The following is a 23729-nucleotide window of genomic DNA, read 5'->3' on the forward strand; positions in this document are numbered from 1 at the left end:
TTTATAAAATGTTGTTAATATACTAGGAAAATTCAGACTATCTAAGCTTATCTCTATATGTATGTAAATAAAAACCACCACTGTATCACTACGAAGTTAACAGTGAGCACAGTGAGTTAAAAAAAAAACAACACCCTACAGACTACCAAAGCACGTTATCATGATACCTTAAAATACCAGACAGAGGCCCTGACTGGTGTGGCTGTTGGCTGGGCATCATCCCACAAAGTGCAAGGTCATTGGTTTGATTCCCAGTAATGGCACATAACTGGGTCCCTGGTAAGGGTGCATATGAGAGGCAACCAATTCTCTCTCACGTGGATGTTTCTCTCCCTCTCTTTCTTCCTCCCTTTCCCTCTCTCTAAAAATAGATAAATAAAATCTTTAAAAAAATACCAGTCCAAGCAATAAAACCCTAAGGATATCCAATAAGAATAAGAAGAAAAACAGGTCACCTACAATAGAATAAGAATCAACAGCAACACTGGATGCTAGAAGACAATGGACCAATGGTTTCATATTTTTAAAGAAAAATTATTTGGTTTTAACCATAGCATAATTGTATGCTCAGCTAAACTAAATCTTGAGGCAGTAAATTATAGATGTTTAAAATTCTGGTATTTTTGGATATATAAGCACTTAGAAAATCTGCCTCACATATACTCATCAGTTATCTGATAATATGAACCAGGAAAAAGAAGGGAGTAAATAAAAAAGAATTACACTTGAACCCTGGCTGACATAGCTCAGTGGATTGAGCGCGGGCCTGCAAACCAGAGGATCGAGGTTCAATCCCCAGTCAGGGCACATGCCTGAGTTGCAGGCCAGTTCCCAGCAGGGGACACACGAGAGGCAAGCACACATTGATGTTTCTCTTCCTCTCTCCTTCCCTTCCCCTCTAAAGATAAATAAATAAAAGCTTTAAAAAAGAATTACACTTGAGATCCTGGATGTAGTAGACAGCCCAGGAGAACAGCCAGGGGAAATCCTAGGAAGACTTTTACAATAGCAGGCATGGCCCAAACCAACCAGCTCAGGTTAGAAATAGAATAGAGAGGCTTTCAGGAGGAAGATTTCAAAGAAAAAGAACTTGACAGAATACAATAGCAATCAGGTGAAACAGGGAAAGGAAGAATATTAATTATAATCAAGATACTGCAAGAAAAACAAGTATAGTAATTAGAAATGCTAGCCCCCCCCAAAAAAAAACCCTCTATGTAAGGAATAAATATAATTATAGTCCATTACAGCATTTGGATCTCTTACTCAACATTTTTAAAGTCACAGTATTGTAAACACTATTTACTGATATAAAAACAATGTGATTTAATGTAGGAGAATAAAGGATGAAAGGTAGCATGAGAGTTAAATTCTTATCAGTTACAGCAAGAATAAATAGGTAAGGTTTAAAATGAATAAATCAAGAAAAAGCATTATATGTACATCAGTTGGAGTAATGAAGGTACCCACCAGAGGAAACTGCTAGGAGTTACAAGGGATTGCCTCTGGCAAGCAGGATCTAGGAACAGGGGAGCACGTGGCGCAATGTGTTTGTGTTTTGGTATCAGCCTTAAGACACATAATGAACTATGTATTTACTGCTTTGAAAACACTTAAAAAATTAAAAAGAAAGATTTTTGGCCAAAAAGGAGGAGTATTGTTGGAAATGGATTTTCTTTTTAATGTTAAAGCTAAGGGACATTTGACAGCCCTGTGAGAGCTGGGATTTGTTCTAGTAGGGAGAGGAAGCCGTGCTGTAAGCAGCAACATTTTGGATAACCTGCCTAAAGAGATTTCAGAAAGGGATGGACTCCCCAAGCCTACAGTTATTTGTGATTTATTTTCTTACTCCAAATAATTTTTGAACCTTATTAAAAATCCCCCTCCCCCAAAATGAGTCCTTCACAGCACAGTCTGGTGTGACTTGGTTGGTTGGAGGGTCGTTCCACAAAGTGAAATATTGCTGGATTTGATTTCTGGTCAGGGCACATGCCTAGGGTGTGGGTTCAGTCCCTGGTTGGGTTGAGTGTGAGAGGCAACCAATGGATGTTTCTCTCCCTCTCTCTCTCTCTTCTCTCTAAAAATAAATAAATAAAAATAAAAATAAGTAAGTCCTTCAGATCTGGTGAACTTTAGGCCTCACAAAACCTGCATTAGTCCCTGGGGGGGGGGGTTGTGGTCCCCAAAGGAGTTCTAATTCATTCAGCATGTCTATTTTTTAAAATCCTTCTTCTAGAGAGGACAGTTCCCCCTTCCCCAGGAATTTTTATCATAAGAATTGTATTGGAATCTGTTCCTTCTTTGACTGTTTACCTTACCTGGAACTCACAGCGACTTTAAGTCCTTCGAAGGTAGGAACAGAGCTGTATTTCTGTTTCTATAGTACATAATTAATATGTTTCATAAATATTTGTTGAAGGAACAGACCGTGACGTATTTCAGTGTCATGAGGTATTACTCTTTCTTCTGTTCCATCTCTTTATTGAGGCTGTTATATGCAGAGCAGAAGGTGGAGGGAATGAACAGGCTGAACGGAGTAAATTGCTTCCAAACCCTAGACCCCACACTTTACATAGTAGATGTCTTTCTGAATGACATTTTGAATCATGTATATCAGATTTTGCTAATCTCAACTCCCCTTACTCATAGAGATTATATTAATGATGCATAAATATTTCGTTCCATGAGATGCAGAACATTTTGCTTTTTTCACGAATCTTTTTGTGCATTCTTTCCGTGAAATGAACTATCAACGTGTGTTAACTATATTTGGTGGGGGGAGTCAGCTAAAAATGAAGCGCGCCAGTACAAAATTCGGCTTTAACGATGACTAATTCGCATATCACATGTGGCGTTAGATAGGTGTTAAACACCTCAACCCTTTCTGTCGGCCCCTGGGCTCCCTTATCACCTGCTTCAACCCGGGGGCGGTGTCTTGACCCTCCGCGACCTCTTTGTCATGGAGTCCGCGGGGCATCTACCGCCAGAGGCCTTGGCAGTCAGCCCGGATCGACCTTCTCAAGATGGCGGCGCTGGGGAGGGGCAAAAGCACTTAAGGGGCGGGATCCCGTCATCAGAGGCGGGGCACAGAGGCAAAGGGGTAGGGCTTGCGGGCTGGCCGATTCCGAAGTAGGCAGCCCCACCGCGCCTGCGTGGAGCGGCCCTTCGCGCAGTGAGGCTGTAGCGGAGGAAGGCACCGGTGGGGCCGACGGGCGGGCTGGAGGAGGGAAGCTGGCGAGCGAAGTCCCAGTGCGCGCCGCGGCGGCCCGGGTACCCTCCCCTTCCGGGCGTGAGGCGCTGTGAGAAGAGCCGAACGGAGCGGACTCACAGCGGCAGCGAGGCGCTGCTACCGCCGCCCCAGTCCGGCCTCCCTCGGCCTCGGCGCTCCCGTCTTGGGGGCCCAGTTTCCTTAGCACACCCATCTCCAGCAGTCTGCAGAGCCTGTCCCCGGCCCTTTGAAAGCCCCGGCGCCTGCCCGGGCCCTTGGCGGGGAGAATGACGGAGCTGCAGTCGGCACTGCTACTGCGAAGACAGCTGGCAGGTGAGTGAGCGGGCGGGCGGCGGGGCCCCGGGCCGCGATCGTGGCGAGCCACTGCGGCTTACCTCCTCCTCTCTTCCCGGACGGGCGGCCGGACGGGTGAGGGGGAGCAGCAGCTGCCAGCGAGGCCGGGTAAGGGCTCGCGAGGGTGGGGAGCCCGAGGCGCCGGTCCCAGCCGGGCCCAGCACTTCCCCGGCTTTCGGAGGGTATTGGGGGCGGGGACGCGCCCCAGCCTCAGCGCTAGGACGGGGCCTGGCGCCCGGTAGGAAGGAGGGGAGGCTGCCCCCTCCCCCACGGCTGGGTGGGACGTTGCGGGGGAGGGGCTGTGGATCCCTAGCCGGGACCGACTTTCCCAGGAGGGGCGGGTCCCGGTCTCAGGTGTTGCCGAGGCCGTCGGACTCCTTGGGGGTAGAAAGGAGAGTCTGGGCCCGCCTAGCTGCGAGTTCCCCCGGCTCGGATGTTTGAGCCGCCCGCGGATGTTTGAGCCGCGGGCGGGCAGCGGGTGGCGAGAGTAGGCGAAGAAACTGGCCCCTGGCCGGATAGGTGAGGCGCGCAAAACTTCTGCCGGGGCAGCGCCGGGTCCAAGGAGTTGTGGCGGACAACAAAGCGCCTCCGTGGCCTCGTCACTGGCGCGCGGGGGTCTGAGGACCTGGCGGGGTGTGGGACGCCGCCTCGCCTGCCTCTGCCTGGCACGGGCTCCGGCTGCGCCGCCCGGCTGGGGGAGGGTAGGAGCGGGCCGAGCGGAGAGCCGCTCGCTGGCCGGCTCGGGGCTTTGTGCTTGGAGCGGTTCCGGCTCCTGCGCAGGCCTGTAGAACCGCGGACTGCGGCCTACGGGCTCTGGCTTGGGGCGGAGGCCGGGTCTGCCTCCCCAGAGGTGCCTGTGGCCCCCCTCCCCCATTGTCCCGGCCTCCGGCCGTTTGCGGCTTCCAGGTTGACTTTTTAGGGGGTTGGCTCCTACTCTGCTAGGACTGTGTGAGAGGAGCATGCGCGCTGGAGAAGTACGTGTGTGAGTGTAAGGGGGGAGGCGGGTTGGTGGCTTCACAATGCCGCCCCACGTGCTGCCAGATTTAAAGAGAAATGAACCAGCAGTTACCCCCGCTGTCCAGCGCCCAGCGTGTGTCCTTTTCAGTTCAGGCGGATTTTCACCTCCTCACTGTACAGTCAGCAGCCCTTAGCCCTCGGCGGAAGCCAAAGGCTGGCATGAAGAAATCTGTTTTTGAATTAGAATTACTGAGAATTTGGGGTTTTAGTTAAATCACCTTTACGGCTTCTTAGGAAAAGGTTGTCAGGGGCTGTTACAGATTGTATAATTAGGTTTATTATTAGACCATGAGCAAGCAGGTTTGGACAAGTATTACAATTCTAGATGCTCGGGGGAGTGATTGAGGTGAATGGAGTTATAGCAATACCTATGTCTATTACGAAAAATGTATTGGAAAAATAGTGAAAGCATAATAACCTAATTGCATTTTATATTTTCAAACACCTTTTGTGTAATTTTAAAATTTGTTTTGGGCGAAAGAATTAAGATGTTCCCCTAAGAATTATTTAATCAGAATAAGTTTTTTAGTGAACTATTAAACAATGTGAAAATACTGAATTATTAAAGTAGTACTCTTACATAATGAGAAAGATACACATTTAAAAAGGTGTAAAAGTTTACACAGTTACTAAGAAAGTATGATTAATAACAGTAGTAGCAAACATTTCAGAACTATTTCCTACCCATTTATGAACTAGCTGTAGATTTTGATAGCCACTTGGTTCAGTTTTGCACCTTTTTTGGGCAAGATTAATCGCATACATTGATAAGACATTTCCCAAAGATCTTTACTAATAGCTGACATTCTGATAAGGCACACTAACCTATGCTTTAAAATCGGAAAAGAGGAAGATTTAGTTTGTAATTTTTCAAGCCTCATTAATAAAGTTACTTAGCTGCTTTTACAAATAGAGGCCAAGGCAGTGCATTAAGTCAGATGTAAAAATAAGTTTACTGGAAAGACTTGATAACTACATACTAAAATAAATGCCCTGTTGTATTTTACTTGTACCCTGAGCTTTATGATTCTTCAAATATCATTTTAAAACAGGAGGAATTGTAATCTGTGATCTCTTTATAAGTACTTAAAAATCTTGAAATGCATTGAAATTTAGTAGACACAAACCTGTAAGTGGTTCTTGCTGCTAGAATTTCAGAAATTTACAGCAGTGGCCAACAATGGTTACATTTATTGAGCCCTTAGCCTACTATTAAGGATTTTACTTATTACTTGAGGGGAGAATTTATTGTTTGTTTTGTTTTGTAGGTAACTGAAACGAAGAAACTGGTTACTTTCAGAGTTGAGCAGAATGATTCCTTGGGTTGCAGAGTTTCTCACCTCAGCTCTACTGACTTTTTGGGTGGATTATTGTTGTGTGGTTCTATATTCTGCATAATAGAATGTTTAGCAGCATTCTTGGCCTCTGTCCACCAGATGCCAGTAGTACATCCCTTCAGTTGTGACAGCCAAAAATGTCTGTTGCCAGATGTCCCCTGAGGGACAAAGTCATCCCAGGTTGAAAAATCACTGGTTTAAGGTGTTTTAGTGAAGACCATGTGGATATCGTTAATGAAGTAAGAACACTTAAGAGATTCCTGAAATCAGATAGGTTGTGTATTTCTTTGTGGAAATTATTAGACTACGAGTTTATTCCTTTGCGAATTTAGCAGTGGCAGTTTAGCTTTTGCAGCACATTATGCTAAACACTAAGAAATCCCACAGCATAGGAAATTTTGAATGTTTTAATTTTTTTTTAAGTTATAAGCACTGGATAAATGTACATAGTACAAGAAGGTATATAGTCTTTCCACCCTGACCTCAAGTTCTTTTCTTAGAAGCAACCATTATTAATAATTTCTTGTGCCTTTTCAGTGAGATTCTTTTATATATGTTTATGTGGGCTAATGTTTACCGAGGACTAACAGGTACCAGGTGCTGAGTGCTTTACATATATTATCTTATTTAATTCTCCCAATAAGGAATAGAGGCTTAGGTTAAATAACTTGCCCAAGGTTACACAGGTAGTGATTGGTGCTGCTAGATTCATATTCAGGACCTTCTTATTTGAGAGACTTTGTTGTTTATAATTGGCTATATTGCTTCCCAGGGAGCAATAATTAACACAATCATGAAATAGTTTCGTACTAGTTTAAATATTCAAAGTTAATTTATTCAGCAACCATCAAAATGATTGAAAAAACAGTCTCATTTTAATAAAATCAAAGTATTAAAATATGCATTAAAACCTATGATATTCTTAAGGTAATCATAAAATGATATTTTTGCCATTGTTAATTTAAGACCAATATTCTGCAGAACCAAGGACCTTTGAATTTAATGTTGTAGACTGAAAGTAGCACTAAGCTTTTTAAAATATATATATTTTATTTATCTTGAGAGGGGAAGGGGAGGAGACAGGGAGAGAAATATCAATGTATGGTTGCCACTCATGAGTCCCCTGCTGGGGACTGGCCTGCAACCCAGGCATGTGCCCTGACTGGGAATGGAACCTCTATCCTTTGGTTCGCAGGCCTGCGCTCAATCCACTGAGCTACACCAGCCAGGAGCACTAAGCTTTTTAATGCTGGCAGTTAACTCTGAGAAAAAAATTGGGACTGATTCCCTACTCTAACTGTACTAAATTTACTATAAGAGGAAGCCTTTTTTCTTCTTTTAAAGATCACTTGAGGTTTGGTTTGATTTTGTTTTTGACATCGGTAACATTGTTTTTCAAGAGTTCTCACGGGTGCCTGTCATCCTAGAACTAGGAAGAAGAATCTTTATGCAGTAGTAATTAAATAATTGAGCTTCTTTTACTGTAGAAATTTTGGTTACGTATTTTAAAATAATCTGGAAAATTCCCACATTTTTTTCTCCTTGGCTATACCCATATAAGTAGGTTGTCGTGATGAGTGAGCTATGTGTGTTTCTCAGACATAATGTGCAGTAAAGTCACTTGGGAGTTTGTTAAAAATACAGATTCCTTTCCTCATCCCCACAGTCTGCATATCTTGATGGGGCTCAAGAAAACCTAGTTTTTGTAGCAGCTGTTTGGGTGGCTGCGAAGTGTGTGTTCTGAGCTACACTGCAATAAGTGCCTCAAGCAATGCATGTCCTCCCCCAACCCCCCCGGTAGGACCACCTGCAGCTAACCCAATGCCTAGTGTTTGTGGTGTGCTTTGTTTCATTAGCATCCCTGGTGTTCATAAGATATTGAAAGAAAACTCATAAGAGGAGTTGGAAAGATTTAATATTTCTTAATGGCCTTTCTAAAATGTATTGGCACTCTGACATACAGTTCCATTAACAATCTTAAGCAGAAATAGAGTAATTGATTATTGACAGGGACATAATTTATTAATAAGGACACCCTAATGGTAGAACATTCTGGGTGATGAGCTACAAATTAATAATCTTAACGTTAATTGTTGACCCACATTTAGAAATGCAAGAAACGTCTAAAAATAAATTTACATTGCATCACACTACAAATTGTTTAACATAGTCGAGGAATTTTTATATCCAGAAATCATTACACTATTATAGAAAGAATGCAGCTACTACATACTGTACTGAATGTGCTTTCAGACAAAAAGCATAAATGAAATGTGGTGGTTGAGGGAGGGTTGTAGGGCGACACACAGTCCCTGTACTGGAGGGAGTATCAAGGAATTACTCATCTGACGTGTTATGTTACAGGCTCTAAAATGGTCTTATTTTTGCAATATATACCTAAATCATTATATTGTACACCTTAACGGTACACAATATTATATGTCAATTATGTCTCTAAAGCTGGAAAAATCTTAGTTTTTTTAATGAATAAGTAAATTTACTTAACATGAGGGAGTAGATGATTTTTAAGTTATTCAGTTATTCAGATATTTTTTGTTATTCAGTGAATATTTTTGATAACGAAATTTAGTTTTTATAAATGATAATTTATTTTTCTATAAATAAACTACTTCAGACTACTTGAAAATATTTTCTAGTCTTTTATATTGGATGACCTCACTTTCTAAAATACTGTTGAATATATTAAACTGTTGAAGTAAATGCTATAATTTGTAGGCTTTAGTATATTAATATAATAATCTACTGTATTTACTGTAAAGTAGTACCAAAATGTATAGTTTTATTATATATACTTTATATAAGTTGATACACATTGTAATTGGATATAGTCTGCATATAATTGTAAAGTTAGGTGCCATGATTATTGGAGTGCTGTCTAGTATGGAAACTGAAAATGCATACACTACCACAATATTATCATTGCTTGTGACTTCTTTGTCTCTGGTGAAGACTGCGTTAAGATGAGTTTCAGTCCTTGGGTTATTTGGTCTTGGGTACTTAAGTGCAAACTTTTTTTTGTTTGGGGGGCTACAATGATTTATGGTGAACTGGCATGCATATACTCTTGCATAAAGTAAGTAAAACTCTTAAGTGTTTTTTTGTTTTAATGGGCTCAGTTCAGTTTGGGATACAGCTGGATCAAGATGTCAGTTCTCTTAACATTAGACTTTTATTTTGTTTTATATTTTATGTTTTTAAATATTTTTTAAATTTATTTTTAGAGAGAGGGGAAGGGAGGGAGAGACAGGGAGAGAAAGAAAACATCAGTGTGTGGTTGCGCACCCCCCTACCGGGGACTGTGCTATAACCCAGGTATGTGCCCTGACTGAGGTTCAAACTTGGGGACCCTTGGCTTCGCAGGCCAGTGGCGCTCAATCTACTGAGCCACACTAACCAGGGCTAGGCTATGTATTTAAAAAATTTTTTTTTGATTTATTGATTTTGGAGAGAGAGAAACCTTGATTTGTTGTTCCACTTATTTATGCATTCATTGGTAGATTCTTATATGTACCCTGACCAGGGATGGAACCCAAACCTTGGGATATCATTCTAACCAGCTGAGCTACTCAGTGAGGGTCTTAGATTATATACTTAAAAAAAAAAAAAAAGAATTTTATTTATTTATTTTTAGAGAGAGGAGAAGGGAGGAAGAAAGAGGGAGAGAAACATCCCCTCACATCTATCATTTGCTTGTTGCATGCTCACAACTGGGGACCTGTCCCGCAACCCAGGCCTGTGCCCTGACTGGGAATCTGAACAGGTGACCTTTTGGTTCTCAGACCTGCACTCAGTCTACTGAGCCATACCAGCCAAGGCATATTATATACTTTAAAAAAATCTTTGCAGTTATCAGTGTAGAGAAAGCAGTAATTAGAATTACTTGGCATGACAGGCAGAAATCCAAAGATGACAGATTTAAAACAGGTGTTTTCTGAAAGACAACTAACCTTGTTGAAGATTTCTAAGAAAGTAAGTAGTCTGATCACAACTTTCAAGGGATGCCATGAATTTGTATATATGTATGTATTTATAGTATTGATACTATTACAGATATCTCCCATTCCCCCTTTTGTCCCTGTCCACCTAGCCCCTGTGTGCCCTGCCTCCCCCCAGCTTTCACCACTAATATGTAATTTATTTGAAATTATTTATTTATTTATTTTTAGAGAGGGAGAGAAACACTGATGCGAGAGGGAAACATTGATTTGGTTATTTCCTCTTGTATGTGCCCTGACCTGGGACCAAAACTGCAACCCAGGCATATGTGCCTTGACCACAGTTGGACTCGTGATCCTAGGTCTTTCCATATGTAGTGACATTCAGTTCTCACATCAAATCTTTGAAGTAAATATTGACACCTTTTTGAAATAAGGAGATTGAGGTTTATATTATATTTGGTAATTTCCCCAAGGTAAGCCTGTTGAAGCTGGCCAGCAGAAATAGGTCTGTCTGCTGATGAAACCTGAGCCCTTTATCAATAAATGGTTTCTTTAACACTTCAGGGTTTCTTAGATTCCTTGGAGAATCTATAATGAGAGCTAAAGACTTTTTTCCTGAGAAAAGTGAACACACAATTTGTGGTATAATTTCAGAGAATTTTCTGATTTCTCGAGTGAAACTCATTTATCCATGTAACACTGTCTCTTAACAGCATTTATTCAGCCAATTTGATGCTTTTGTTGTGTATTATAGGGATACCAAATGAGCAAGTTATTGTTTTTGTATTCCAGGAATTTGTAATCTGCAGAAAATCTCCTGAAGAGGGCTGCTTTAAACTATTAGTGTCAGTCAGGGAAAGCGTGCTCCTACCTGTCTGGTTCGTGCAGAGCTTTGAGAAGTTGGTGTCATTTGTGCTTTACTTTAAAAGGATGTAAGTTTTGATCGCACAGAGGGAAAAGAGCAAGCAAAATAGAAGGCTCGTGCTGAAAGCAATTCAATGTGGTTGGAATATATGATAAACTGAACTAATGGGAAATTAATACTTGGAAAGGCCTTAATTTCCTTAATTTGTGGGAGACCTTAAAAATGTTGATGTATAGAATTCTGTTTCGGGAGAGGGAAGTGGTGTCACAGTGCATTTGGCTGGTGCTCCTCAAAATTGTCTGTGGTGAAAGACTAGTTTTTAAAAAAATTTCCAATACATTATGTAGTGATACTTTGAAAAACAATAAAAATGAGTTATTAGAAAAATTAAAAAGACAGTTTGAACCCATACTTTATAATATTAGGCTCATTATTTAAAATGACTGAGATTTCCGTATGAGTTTCTGAATGCTTACTCTAGATTACTGTGTCACGGACCAGTAACAATTTGGTGAATTGGCACCACCAGTTCATGGAGCACTGCTTTGGACAGGGTGGAATATGACATTTTGATGACATTCTCTCCATGAGGACAGATTTTTGTTTTTGCCTATTGACTGACATACCACAGATGCTTAGAAGGGTGGCTGAAACATAGCAGGCAAACAATAAGTGTTTATTGAATGGGTCAGAACTATCATACTACTAAGAACTTAAGCACATGTGAATTAAACTTTTAAGGGAGGAAGTAAAACAATTAGAATACTTCTATTCAGTAAACATTTCATTCCTTCTATATGCCAGGTTCTAGGGATACAGAGATTTATGATACAATCCCTGGCTTCCCCTTCTAGTGGGGAAGGTAGACTTGTAAAAAATATTGGCTAATAATTAGAATATAGATACTTTGCCCCAGTAGTATAGACATTCTTCCCCTTTTTCATGTCCACCCCCCTACCCCCCACCCCCCATTTACTTGTTTAAAATATAGCTTTGATCAAGGACAATTGTTGGAAAACTTACATTGCCTCAGCAAGGTCATTTCTTTTCTCTCAAAGCAGTATATCTAGTTAATATGACTGGTGTTTTCCTAACTCTTTATGGAACTTCATAGATTACCACAAAATTTAAAGCCCCCCCCCCACTTTTTCAGGCTCCCCCCACCCCTCGCTGTCTTAAGAATTTCTCAATGGTCCTCTGCCTTAGCTACCTTAGGCTTCCTTATCCAGGTGATCACATTTTCTAGAAGAGGGAATTGAGTTTGGCTTATTCACAATAGCAGAACCAAGACAACTAGACTTCATTAATCTCTGAGCCTTTCCTTTAACAGCATTTAAATTAGTTCTACATAGAGAATATAAAAATGTGGTGATCCCATTGTCCCTTTCTGCTTAGGTCATAGGATGTCTGCGAGGTCCTATGTTCCTTTGATTCCCTTACTTTTTTTTGAGGTTGAGTCAAATTATTTAAAATAAATGTCAGGTAGCCTAAATCAGGATATTCTGGAGGAAAGTGACAAATGTATGTTTAAAATTAATTTTTGTAATTACAAATGAACATGTTTATTATGGATGTGGAAAAGATAAAACATACATATGCTAGAACATCAGTCATTTCTTTGTAGCCTCTGTTAACATTTGATTTATTTTTCTATTCATTGCATTTTGTTGCCTTTTTAATAAACTGAAATTCTGAAAGGAAGAACCTTTAGTTTTAAGAATGTTAGTGAAAAATCATACTGTTTGAAGTTGAGTTCATTCAAAGTTCTTTCACATATTTGATTCTCTTAAAGCATCCTGACATTAGATCAAGAAGGTACTTCTCCAAATTTATTTAGCAAGAAATGGCAAAAATAGATTTCAAACCCAGGTCACTTTATTATCACAACTGCTTTTTATATGTTAGTATACTGTTAGTTAAACTCTGAGAACTCTGTGACTTTTGGTAAGGAAACTACTGTTGTTGCTTATGGCCTTACCTGAGGCCATAAGTTTGAGTTTGTTTCTCATCTGTAAAATTCTAAAACTAAAACATCTGTTTCAAGGCTTATGTAAAGAGAGGTGTTTCTGAGACCTTCCTTAATAATCTTGAGCCCTCAGTAATGAGGGGATAATATTTTATCTTTGTATTTAACAGTGCATAGCATGATTTATATTGTCATCATTAGAAGCATATAGGGCTTTAGGCTATGCTAACTTCTTTTTTTAAACCGCTATGAACATCTATGGTGTGGTAATTCCTCAGGGAAGACTGTATTTTTGATATCTTCTATGGTTGTTTTTATATCTCTCCCTTAGGATTGATTATACCTTTTGCTGCTGCTTCTACCCTTAGTATTTGCTTGGTGGAAGTAGATAGAACAAAACTGTCGTTATCCAGCTTGGTTTATATTTAACTCTTGCAGGTGCATCAGTGGCTTCGGTGAAGGTACTGTGCTTCCTGCTGCCCTCTTCAGGGTCAAAGGCATGTGGTATCGTTGTTGAGGAAGCAATACCACTGCGACAAGTGTTTTTAAAAACTAAACTTAGCCCTGGCTGGTGTGGGTCAGTGGATTGAGTGCCGACCTGCGAACCAAAGGGTCACATGTTTGATTCCCAGTCAGGGCACATGCCTGGGTTGCAGGCTGGGTTCCCCAGTGGGGGCACATGAGAGGCAACCACACATTGATGTTTCTCTCCTTCTCTTTCTCCCTCCCTTCCCCTCTCTAAAAAAAAAAAAAAAAAAAAAAAGGAAAAATATAAACTTAATTTTAGAACAGTTTTAGATTTATAGAAAAATTATAAAGATAGTGTATAGAGAGTTCCTATATACCCTGCACTCAGTTTTTCCTGTTAACATCTTACATTAGTATGGTACATGTATCACAATTAGTGAGCCACTATTGATGTGTTATTATTAACTAAGTCCATACTTTATTCAGATTTCCATAGTTTTTACCCAATGTCCGTTTTCCATTTTTCTGTTCCAGGAGCCTGTACAGGTTACTATATTGAATTTAGGTTATCACACCTTCTTTGTCTCCTCTGTTCAGAGAGTTTCAGTTTCCCTAATTTTTATGTCTTTTACCATTTTAAGGAATACTGCTGAGGTATTTTGCAGAATGTTCTTCAAATTGGGTTTATCTAATGTTTTTCTCATGATTAGAGTGGGTTTATGGGCTTTCGGAAAGGATGCCACGGAGGCGAAGTGCCCTTAGCACATGTCGGTGGTGCAGGGCAGCTGCAGGAGGACGCTGATGATGTGAACCTTGATCTCTTGGTCAAGGCAGTGTTGCTCAGGTGTTTCCACTGTTCAGTTACTATTTTTTCTTTTACTGAGTCCGGCCCACTTTCATATGGGAAGGAGGGACTAGGCCCTACCTTCTGGAGGGAGGATATCTATTTATATTATTTGGAACTCTTCCGTAAGGAAGATTTGTCACTTCTCCCCCATCTATTTGTTAAGTCAATCATCTATTCAGTATGGACTTACATATTTTATTTTATACTTTGGGTTAAAATTTGTATTAGACTTCTTCAGAGAAACAGAACCAGTAGGACTGATGGAGATATGTGTGTGTGTGTATATACCTCCATATTATATAAGGTACATATGTCAGTCACATTATTGATTTGGACTGGGAAGTCCAAAATCTTCAGGGTGGCCCGGCAACCTGGAGACTGAGGGCAGAGTTGATGTTGCAGTTCAACTTTGAAGGCAGTCAGCTGGCAGAATTAATTCTTCAGGGGAGTCCAGTCTTTTTTAAATTAAGGCCTTCAACTGATTGTACGAAGTCCACCCACATTGTAGAGGGTAGCCTGTGCTTAAAAGTATTCTGATTTAAATTGTAAACACATCTAAAAACCACCTTCACAGAAACATCTGGGATAGTGTTTGACCAAATATCTGAGTCTAGCCAAATTGACACATAAAATGAACCACATATTCATTTTGTTGCTAAATTGTTCCGGCTTTGGTCATTGAGAGTTCTTTCAGAGATTGGTTCCTATGTCCTTTTGATACTTTCTTATTTTCTGATGACTACAGACTATATCAGACCTATCTTACATTTCCTCAACCCCAGCCCTAGAATGGGCTAGTTCTCCAGAATGGTATCCAAAAACCAAGATCTGGACATTGGAAGTGCTCGTTGCTGCTGGAGTGTCATTACTTTATAAGACAGGGGTTGGCTGTGTGTACTTATTTGTACTAACCCAGGTGTGTACATATCCATGATGTTTGTGTACATCCATCTGTATATATATTAAGCTACACTTGGGTTCATGTTGATGTTCCTGGCTCCAGTAAAGTACCAGAGTGTTTGTTCTAGCCTTTCCTTCTTGTTTTTCTGTAACTTCCCTCGTAGACAGTAAGAAACTCATTTATTGAAAAGCAGTTTTAGAATTGTTATTCCATACCCTCATGGAAAACAAACAGAGCTGGAGTACTATGTTTAATGTACAGTTCTTTTTGTCCTTATCTTCTCAGTTTACAACCGAAACACTAATTTCCAGCATTAGCAGGTCAGCTCCTTTCCCCCCAACTCTTTTAGTGAAGTTGTGTCGTACATTGGTAATACAGTTAGATTCATTTGCCATTAGTCTTTGTTCTATCCTCATTGATTATTAAACTTTATTTTGCATATATCCAAGTTCACTCTTTGAGATACACATGTCTGTGGGTTTTGACAAGGGCATAAAGTCATGTATCCACCACTGCAGGGCCATACAGAACACTTACAACACCCTAAAGTTTCCTTTCTGTGTCCCTTTTACAATCTGCCACTTCCCCCTTCGCCAGTCCCTGGCAACCACTGATACATTTTCTGCCCCTGTAGTTTTGCCTTTTCCATGTGTCATATGTAGCTTTTAGGGTGTGGCTTCTTTGAGTTAGCAAAAAAGATTTAAATTCAACTATGTTGCTTCATGAATCAGTAGCTTGTTCCTTTTTATCACTGATAGTATTTCATTTTAATACTTTCTACTGTGTATATTCCATTGTACCACAGATTGCTTATCCATTTCCACTTGAAGGATAACATAGTTACCTTGCTTGCCTCCAGTTTTTAGTGATGATAGGTAAAGCTGCTGTAAACATTCGTGTACATGTTTTTGTGGGAACCTAGGTTTTCTTTTCACATAGATAAGTACCTACAATTGCTGGTGTTATGGTGAGACTGTTTAACTTGCTGTGAAACTGCCAAATTGTCTTCCAGAGTGACTGTATTAAACATTCTATTATAAACACAGTACCATTTTAATGCATTTTTCATCATCTTAGTTTTTCACTTAATATAGTTGTAGATCTTTATGTATTGGTATGCAGAGACTTACTTTGTTCTTTTCAAATGTCTACACAGTATTCCATTGCTAAAGCACAATTTAATTTTTTATTAAAACAATTCTTTAAATTATAAAAATATTGTATATTCATGGCAAATATATAAATTCTGAGAAAAGAGAATACAGTGAAAAGTAAGTCCTATCCACCCCCCCCCTTTCCAATCTCCAGAAGGGAGTTTATAATTCACACTTATACTTTTCTTATTTTATTTTTTAAACTTTTATTTATTTACTTTTAGAGAGAGGGAAAAGGAAGGAGAATTAGGGGGAGAGAAACATCAGTTTGTGGTTGGATACCCCATGTTGGGGACCTGGCCTGCAACCCAGGCATGTGCCCTGTCTGGGAATCAAACCCACTACCCTTTAGTTTGCAGTCTGGTGCTCAATCCACTGAGCCACCCCAGCCAGGGTTCATGCTTATACTTTTCAATATAATTCATATGGTTCCTTTTAATTCATGAGTTTATTTAACTTCTCAGTATAAAAGATGAAGAATTTAATACTACTTCCCTTTTAAAATTTTTATTACATATTTGTAATTGTTCTAATGGTTGTCTTTATTACTATTAATAAAGTGATTTATCAACCTGATGTAGAAGTCCCTGCTATGAAAGGTAAAGAAATTAGCGCACTTACCCTTTAGTGATTCCCACTCCCTGACAAGTTTTTTTAAAAGATTTTATTTATTTACTTATAGAGAAAGGGGAAGGGAAGGAGAAAGAGATGGAGAAAAACATCAGTGTGTGAGAGGTATATCGATTGGTTGCTTCTTGCATGGCACCTGCCCTAACTGGAAACAGAACCTGCTACCTTTCGGTTCACAGGCCGGCACTCATTCCACTGAGCCACACCAGCCAAGGCTACGAAATTTTTTTGTAACATTTATCTTCTCTCTCTGTTTTTAATAGATTTTATTTATTTATTTTTAGAGAGAGAGGAAAGGAGAAAGAGAGGGAGAGAAGCATCAGTGTGTGGTTGCCCCTTGCGTGCCCTCCATCAGGTGCCTGCCTGCAACCCAGGCATGTGCAGTAACTGGGAATTGAACTGGTGACTCTCTGTTTTGCAGGCCGACACTCAGTGCACTGAGCCACACCAGCCAGGGCCACTTCTCTTTTATAATTGAAATAAGTTGTCTGTGCTCGTCTAGTCTCATTTATATGATTATGTTAATATACTCATTATAATACCAAAAATGATTTTGGAACTAGAAAGAAGCTATAATTCTCACCACTGAAACTTTGCCTGTTGAAGAATTGTCTTTAAGCATCAAAATTTTACTTCTTTCTACCTTCACTTAGTTAATATGTAGTTCTAGCACATACTCAGCTATCATTTTTCTCCTACCCTATGTTGTCTTCTTATATTTCTTAATTTTTGTAAGAGTGTGTGGTGGTAAATTTTGAGTCTTTGCATATTGAAAAAATGCCTTTATTTTTGTCCTCAAATTTGATTGATTGGTTTTCTTGGAATTGAATTCTGGGTTGAAAATTTTTTCCCATGGACCCTTGATGTCTTTGTTCCACTGTTACGTTCTTCCATTGTCCAGAATTCCTCATTGAGAAGACAGTGATGAAGAATGACTAATGTCAGTATAGTTGTTTGTGTGTAAATTTTGAAGTTCTAAAGTATTTTCTGTGTAATTGGAGTTCTAAATTTTTACCTGTGTGTCTTAAGTGTAACTTTTTTTCATTCATTGTTTTAGATTCTTAATGAGCTCTTTTAGGCTGAAGGCTTAGGTCCAATTTGAGCTCAGAAATTTCTTTTTTTACTGTTTCGTCATGCTTACAAATTTCCATTTTTAATTTTTTTGTCATCCTCTTTGTTCTTCTACATTGACTTTGGAATTTCTAGTAGTCAGGTGTTTGAACTCTAGTCTTGTTTCTTTGCCTCTTAATTTTCATATTGTCTGTTTTCTGTCTTTTGTTACTACATTGTAGAGATTTCTTTCTCCTTTTTTTCCATATTTGTGACTTGGTCTTCAGTCATGCTTGTTATTTATACTGGCCATTCAATTTTTCATTTTAACAGTTGTATTTTTAATTTCCAAGGACTTAGTCTCTCCTTTTCTCCCCTAAAAGTCTATTGTTAATAACATATTTACTGAGGTTTAATTTGCATATTGTTTTAAGTTTGCAATTCAGTGCATTTAGAGTTGTGCAACCTTCAGCACAATGTAATTTGAGAACATTTCTATCACTTCAGAAAGATATCTTGTGCCCATTTGTAGTCACTTCCCTTTTTCAGCCCTATATCCAGGAAACTAGTGATGTACTTTTTGTTCCTGTGAAGTTGCCTTCCTGGGCATTTCATATAAATGAGATAATACAGTATGTATTCTTTTATGTATGGCTTTTTTCACTTAGCATAATGTTTTTAAAGTTGATGTCAGTTGTAGCATATTAAATCTGTTGTTCCAGCATTATTTGTTGAAAATGCTATCCTTTTCCTATTGAATTACCTTGGAACTCGGTTGAAATTCTGTTGACCAATCTGTTACATAGGTCTCTTTGGAGACTCAGTATGCTGTTACCTTGACTTGTGTGTCTACCCCTATGCCAGTATTACAGGTTCTTGATTATTGCTGTATAGTTAGTCTTGAAATCATGTAGTATAAACCTTCTAACTGCGTTTTTCTTTTAAAAAATTGATTTGGCTTTTGAAGTCATTTTGACTATTTTTTTTTTTACAAAAAAAGCATGCTGTGGTTTTGAGTGGAATTGCAGTGACTATATAAATGAATTTAAGGAAAATTGACATCTTAACAATATTGATTCTTTTATTCTGTGAACATGGTATATCTCTCCATTTATTGTGGGCTTTTTAAAATTTTAGCAAGTTTATAGTTTTTCGTGTGTAGATCTTGTACCTGCTTTGTTAAATGTATTTCTATGTATTTTGTGTTTTTTAAATTCTGCTATAAATTATATTTATGATTTTATTTTCCAGTTATTTATTGTTTATATTGGGTTGGCCCAAAAGTCTGTTATGGTTTTTTCTGTAAAAGACACATTTTTCATTTTCACCAATAACTTTATTGATTTGGATATTTTGACTGTGTTGACTATCTCCCACTATTGGCTTCTATTGGGTAGGGGCCAGGGGCACTGCTAAACATCTTCCAATGCATAAAACAGCCCCACAACAAAGATTTATTTGGGCAAAATGTCAATAGTACCAAGATACTTTGCAAACCACTTTTGATATGTTCGATCAGTCACAGCACCTTCTTCATACACTGCACAAATTTTTTTAATTTCAGTTGCATTTTTACCTTTCTTGAAATAGTAAAGCATAATATCCCCAAAATGTTCATCTTCTTCCATTTTCAATATTAAAATGGCTGCACAAAAATTCACCAGTTTTGATAAGTTTTTTCTAAAATGCACCCTGATAATGACAGTTGTCACAATACAATCTAACAAAATTATTTTGAATGAAATTAAAGATAACTAAGCACTACTAGAGCCATGATAAAATGTAATGGACTTTTGGCCAACCTCTAATGTATAGAAATACAGCTGAGTTTTGTATTGTCACCTTGTATTGTTTAGCCTTGCTAAATCGAGTTATTAGGTCTAGTAAATTTTAATATTTTCTTTAGGATTTCCTACGTACACAATTATGGTCTGCAAATAAATGCAATTTTACTTCTTCAATCTGTGTGCCTTTTATTTTTCTTACTACACTGGATATGATCTGCAGGTAAGTGGTGTAGTGATTTCTTCTTGATTCATTTCTGAATCCAGATCACAGTTGCTATACTCTTCTTGAACACTTAGCTTCAGGGCTGTTGTTGTGTCAGTTCCTTATTTCTCTGGCTGTCATATTTTTTCCTCTAACTCTTTTAGCCTTTCCAGTATTTTTGTAAGCATCCAATAACTCATTAAATTTCTTCTTGTTAAAATACCTGATGTATTTTCGTTTTTCTCTCCTAAACTTTGATATACTTTGATTTAGCATGTGCATCATTTTTAGGATCCTTGAGAATATTTCTTTATGGGTCAAGTAATAATTAACATAGATCAAATTCAAGGAGTTCATCATCACCAAGCCCTTATATGAAATGTTAAAGGGACTTACCTAAGAAAAAGAAGATAAAAAAGATGAACAGTGAAATGACAGCAAACTCACAGTTATTAAGAACCACACCTAAAACAAAAGCAAACTAAGAGGACAGCTAGATCAGGAGTGGAAACATAGAAATGAAGATCACATGGAGGGTTAGCAACAGGGGAGTGGGAGAAGGAGAAGGGGGAAGAAGGTACAGAAAATAAGTAGCATAGATGGTAGGTAGAAAATAGATAGGGGGAGGGCAAGAATAGTAGGGGAAATATAGAATCTAAAGAACTTGAAACACATGGACATAAACTAAAGGGGAATGGTGGGGGAGGGGGTGTGCAGGGTGGAGGGGAATGAAGGGGGGAATAGAACAACTGTAATGGCATAATTAATAAAATATATTAAAAAATAAATGGGCAAAGGGCAAAAAAAAAAGATAATTAACATCAGAGTAAACAAATGTGTTCTGGCCACTTTCTTTTCTAATGGCTTCTTCACAATTTGATACCACTTTTGAATGAGCTAAATAGCATTTTCTCTATAGAGAATGGCAAGGCAGTACAGCATTATCATGAAGATGATATGGTTGTATTATCTATGAGAGGTTTAAATAAGTAACAGTGGCCTTGCCATTTAATTATAAGTTGCTTCTTTATGTTCCTGGGTGTACATTTTTACAAACAGCTTAATTTGGAGAGAATAGCAGAAAGTAGCACTGCTCAAATCCATACATTGTATGAATGCTTTATTATTTATTTTGAAGTGTTCACAGTGGTATTTGGTTTTAGCTGCCTTGACAGTATTCTCAGCTAAATTTGCATAGGAGAAAGATTAAAAAATGTCCAAGACTAATTTGCTTTTCATCAGAAGTGGTCTTATTCTTTTCTTTAGGTAAATATTTGAATGCTGACTTTAAATACTATTGACTTGGGGAGACACTGGAGAAATAGATCCTCATAGAAAGCATATTAGTTTAGCAAGGAAGATAGTCAAATTTATAATTACCATAAAGTCTGAGGACGCTATAGGAGGAATTAGGGACAACCTCACTGAGGAAGTGATAAATAAGCTAAGAAAAGAATAACTAATAGGAAATAGCCAGATATTTGAAAAGCCCAGGACGTTAGAGGAAACTAAAACAGGTCCAGAATGGTCAGGGGTTGTGGTTGTATGAGTCAGTGAAGACTATGAAGCCATTTTAAATATCCATTGGAATAGTCTCCTCTTTAGTCATAAAGACTCTCAACTTAAGGGTCTCAACTACGGCTGCTCTTCCCGAGGTTTACTCTCAGTTGATTACATAGAATGTAATATGTCCTTAGCAGCAAATCTGATATTTGCTGCTACCATATTCAGTTTTGCTGAGATTAAATTATACATATATTTTAAAGGATTTTTAATTTATTTTTAGACAGAGGGGAACAGAGGGAGAAAGGGAGAGAAACATCAATGTGTGGTTGCCTCTTCAGCACCTTGTACTGGGGACCTGGCCTGCAACCCAGGCACATGCCCTGAATGGGAATTAAACATGTGACCCTTTTTTTGCAGGCCAGCGCTCAATCCACTGAGCCACACCAGCCAGGTATGGTCTGGTCTTCTAAATTATACTTTTTGAAGATTGATTAAAGTCTCTGTAGTTAATCTTTTCTCTGGGGGGGTCTCAGATAGATATTATAGTCTATAATCTCTTGAAATTATATTCAACATATATCTGTGCATTTGTTAGAGGGAGGGGAGGATCTGTCCCTTCATTTACATTCTCATGGGTATTTGAAACCACCCGCCTGCTGATCTCTTTATTCCCCTTGCCCTGCAATAGATTGTGATTGTCTCGGGTACCCTAAAGTGCAACTTCAGCTGTAGAGCACTGCACACCTACCCTGTATAGAGGCGTCTTTACAGATTTGTGCTTTAGGTGATACCATTGCTGTCTCTATCTTTGGAGGTATATCAGTAGCAGCCCTGTGAAATTCATTTTGGGTGTTATTGAAGATGTTATAGTATCCTTTTTAAGGGGAACTTCAGGAGTAAATTTATTTTTGTTAGCAATGCTAATCTCTTTTATCAAAAAAGTAATTTCTTTAACTTGAATGGCACTTAGTTGTGTGACTGTCTGATCATATTCCGTATCAGCTGCTAGAAATCATGAATACAATGAACTAGTCAGTCATCAGAAAGTAAGCATTACAGCTGAAAGTCTAGGCTGTTAACCTTGTGCATGTTGAGGTCTCCTATAGGCAGTTTTTTAAAAAGTTCCTAGAACTAATTTTTTTAAAAATTAATTATTTTAAAAGATATTTATTTTTAGAGAGAGACAAACATCTATGCAAGAGAGAAACATCAATCAGCCACCTCTCACAAAAGCCCCACCCAGGGTCCAAAATTGCAGCTTACACATGCTCTGACCAAGAATTGAACCTGGAACCCTTTGCTTTGAGGGAAGACACCCAACCGAGTCACACTGGCCAGGGCTAATTTGTATTTACTTTTTATTTTAAAATATTTTATTTATTTTTTGGAGAGGGAGAAAGGGAAAGAAACACCACTGTGTGGTTGCCTCTTGTGTGCCCCCCCCCCCCAAACTGGGGACCTGGCCTGCAACTCCAGGCATGCGCTCTGACTGGTAATTGAACTGGTGACCCTTTAGTTCCCAGGCCAGCACTCAACTACTGAGCCACACCATCAGGGCTAATTTTTATTTTTTTAAATTGAGTTTGAGAGAGAGCGAGAGAGAGAGAAACATGGCTTTGTTGTTCTCCATTTGTTTTTTACAATCATTAGTTGATTCTTCTATGTGCTCCGATCAGAGATCAAACCTACAACCTTGGCGTATGGGGATGACAGTCAAACCAACCGAGCTCCATGGTCAGGGCTCCTGTAGGCATTTTAAAGGCATTTTTATATTATCAATATTTCTGGTTCCATTTAATGTCTCCATCTTGGGTCATCTTGTTTCTTTTTTTGTCTTATATTGTAATTTATATTTGTATTTTATGTATTTCTTTAAAGCACTTTATACTTGGGGGCAAAACAGGATATTTGAAAGCAGACCCTGTGTCTTAGGAATTTTCCCTTTGGAAAATATTTTTCTCCTATTGTGTGATTCTTTTCCTGTGTAACACATACTTTTGATTTGGGAGCATTCTTTTCTCTTTCCCGTCTCTGCTTTAGTAACAGAAACTCATCCTTTAAGGTAAAGGACCAGTTCAAATGTTTTTGCTGCTTATGTGACTTCTCTGACACTCTGTTCCTTGCAAAATAGTTGTTCAAGGTTGTTGGCATTGAGAATATGTGTCTAGAGAAGGACCTGGTGTATTTTTAGTGAATTTTTACCCACTCTGTTTAGTATTTTCTTTATTCTTAAGGCATTTAACATTTGTGCTTAGTTATGAGTTTTATGCCCTTGCCTCTTAGATATTAACTGGTCAGTCTACTATTGATACCTTATTTCTTTCTTTCTTTTTTTAAATATATATTTTTATTTTATTGATTATGCCATTACATTTGTTCTATTCCCCCCCTTCATTCCCCTCCACCCTGCACACCCCTCCCCCACCATTCCCCCCCTTTAGTTCATGAACACGTGTCTCAAGTTCTTTAGATTCTATA

At 38.8% G+C, this 23729-nt stretch overlaps 1 protein-coding gene across 1 annotated transcript in view; it reads left to right on the forward strand.

Moving 5' to 3' along the window:
• The first annotated feature begins 3450 nt into the window (after window positions 1–3450).
• Window positions 3451–23729, forward strand: part of UBE2G1 (ubiquitin conjugating enzyme E2 G1) — a 115933-nt gene continuing 95654 nt past the window's right edge. Inside the window, exon 1 of the mRNA XM_037133033.2 lies at window positions 3451–3541. Coding sequence (XP_036988928.1) covers window positions 3496–3541 — 46 coding nt within the window. The 5' untranslated portion in view covers window positions 3451–3495. The remainder of the gene's footprint in view (window positions 3542–23729) is intronic.

This window comes from Artibeus jamaicensis, unplaced genomic scaffold (genome assembly GCF_021234435.1).
Source record: "Artibeus jamaicensis isolate MK-2021 breed Jamaican fruit bat unplaced genomic scaffold, CSHL_Jam_final contig_777, whole genome shotgun sequence".
NCBI classification, from domain to species: domain Eukaryota; kingdom Metazoa; phylum Chordata; class Mammalia; order Chiroptera; family Phyllostomidae; genus Artibeus; species Artibeus jamaicensis.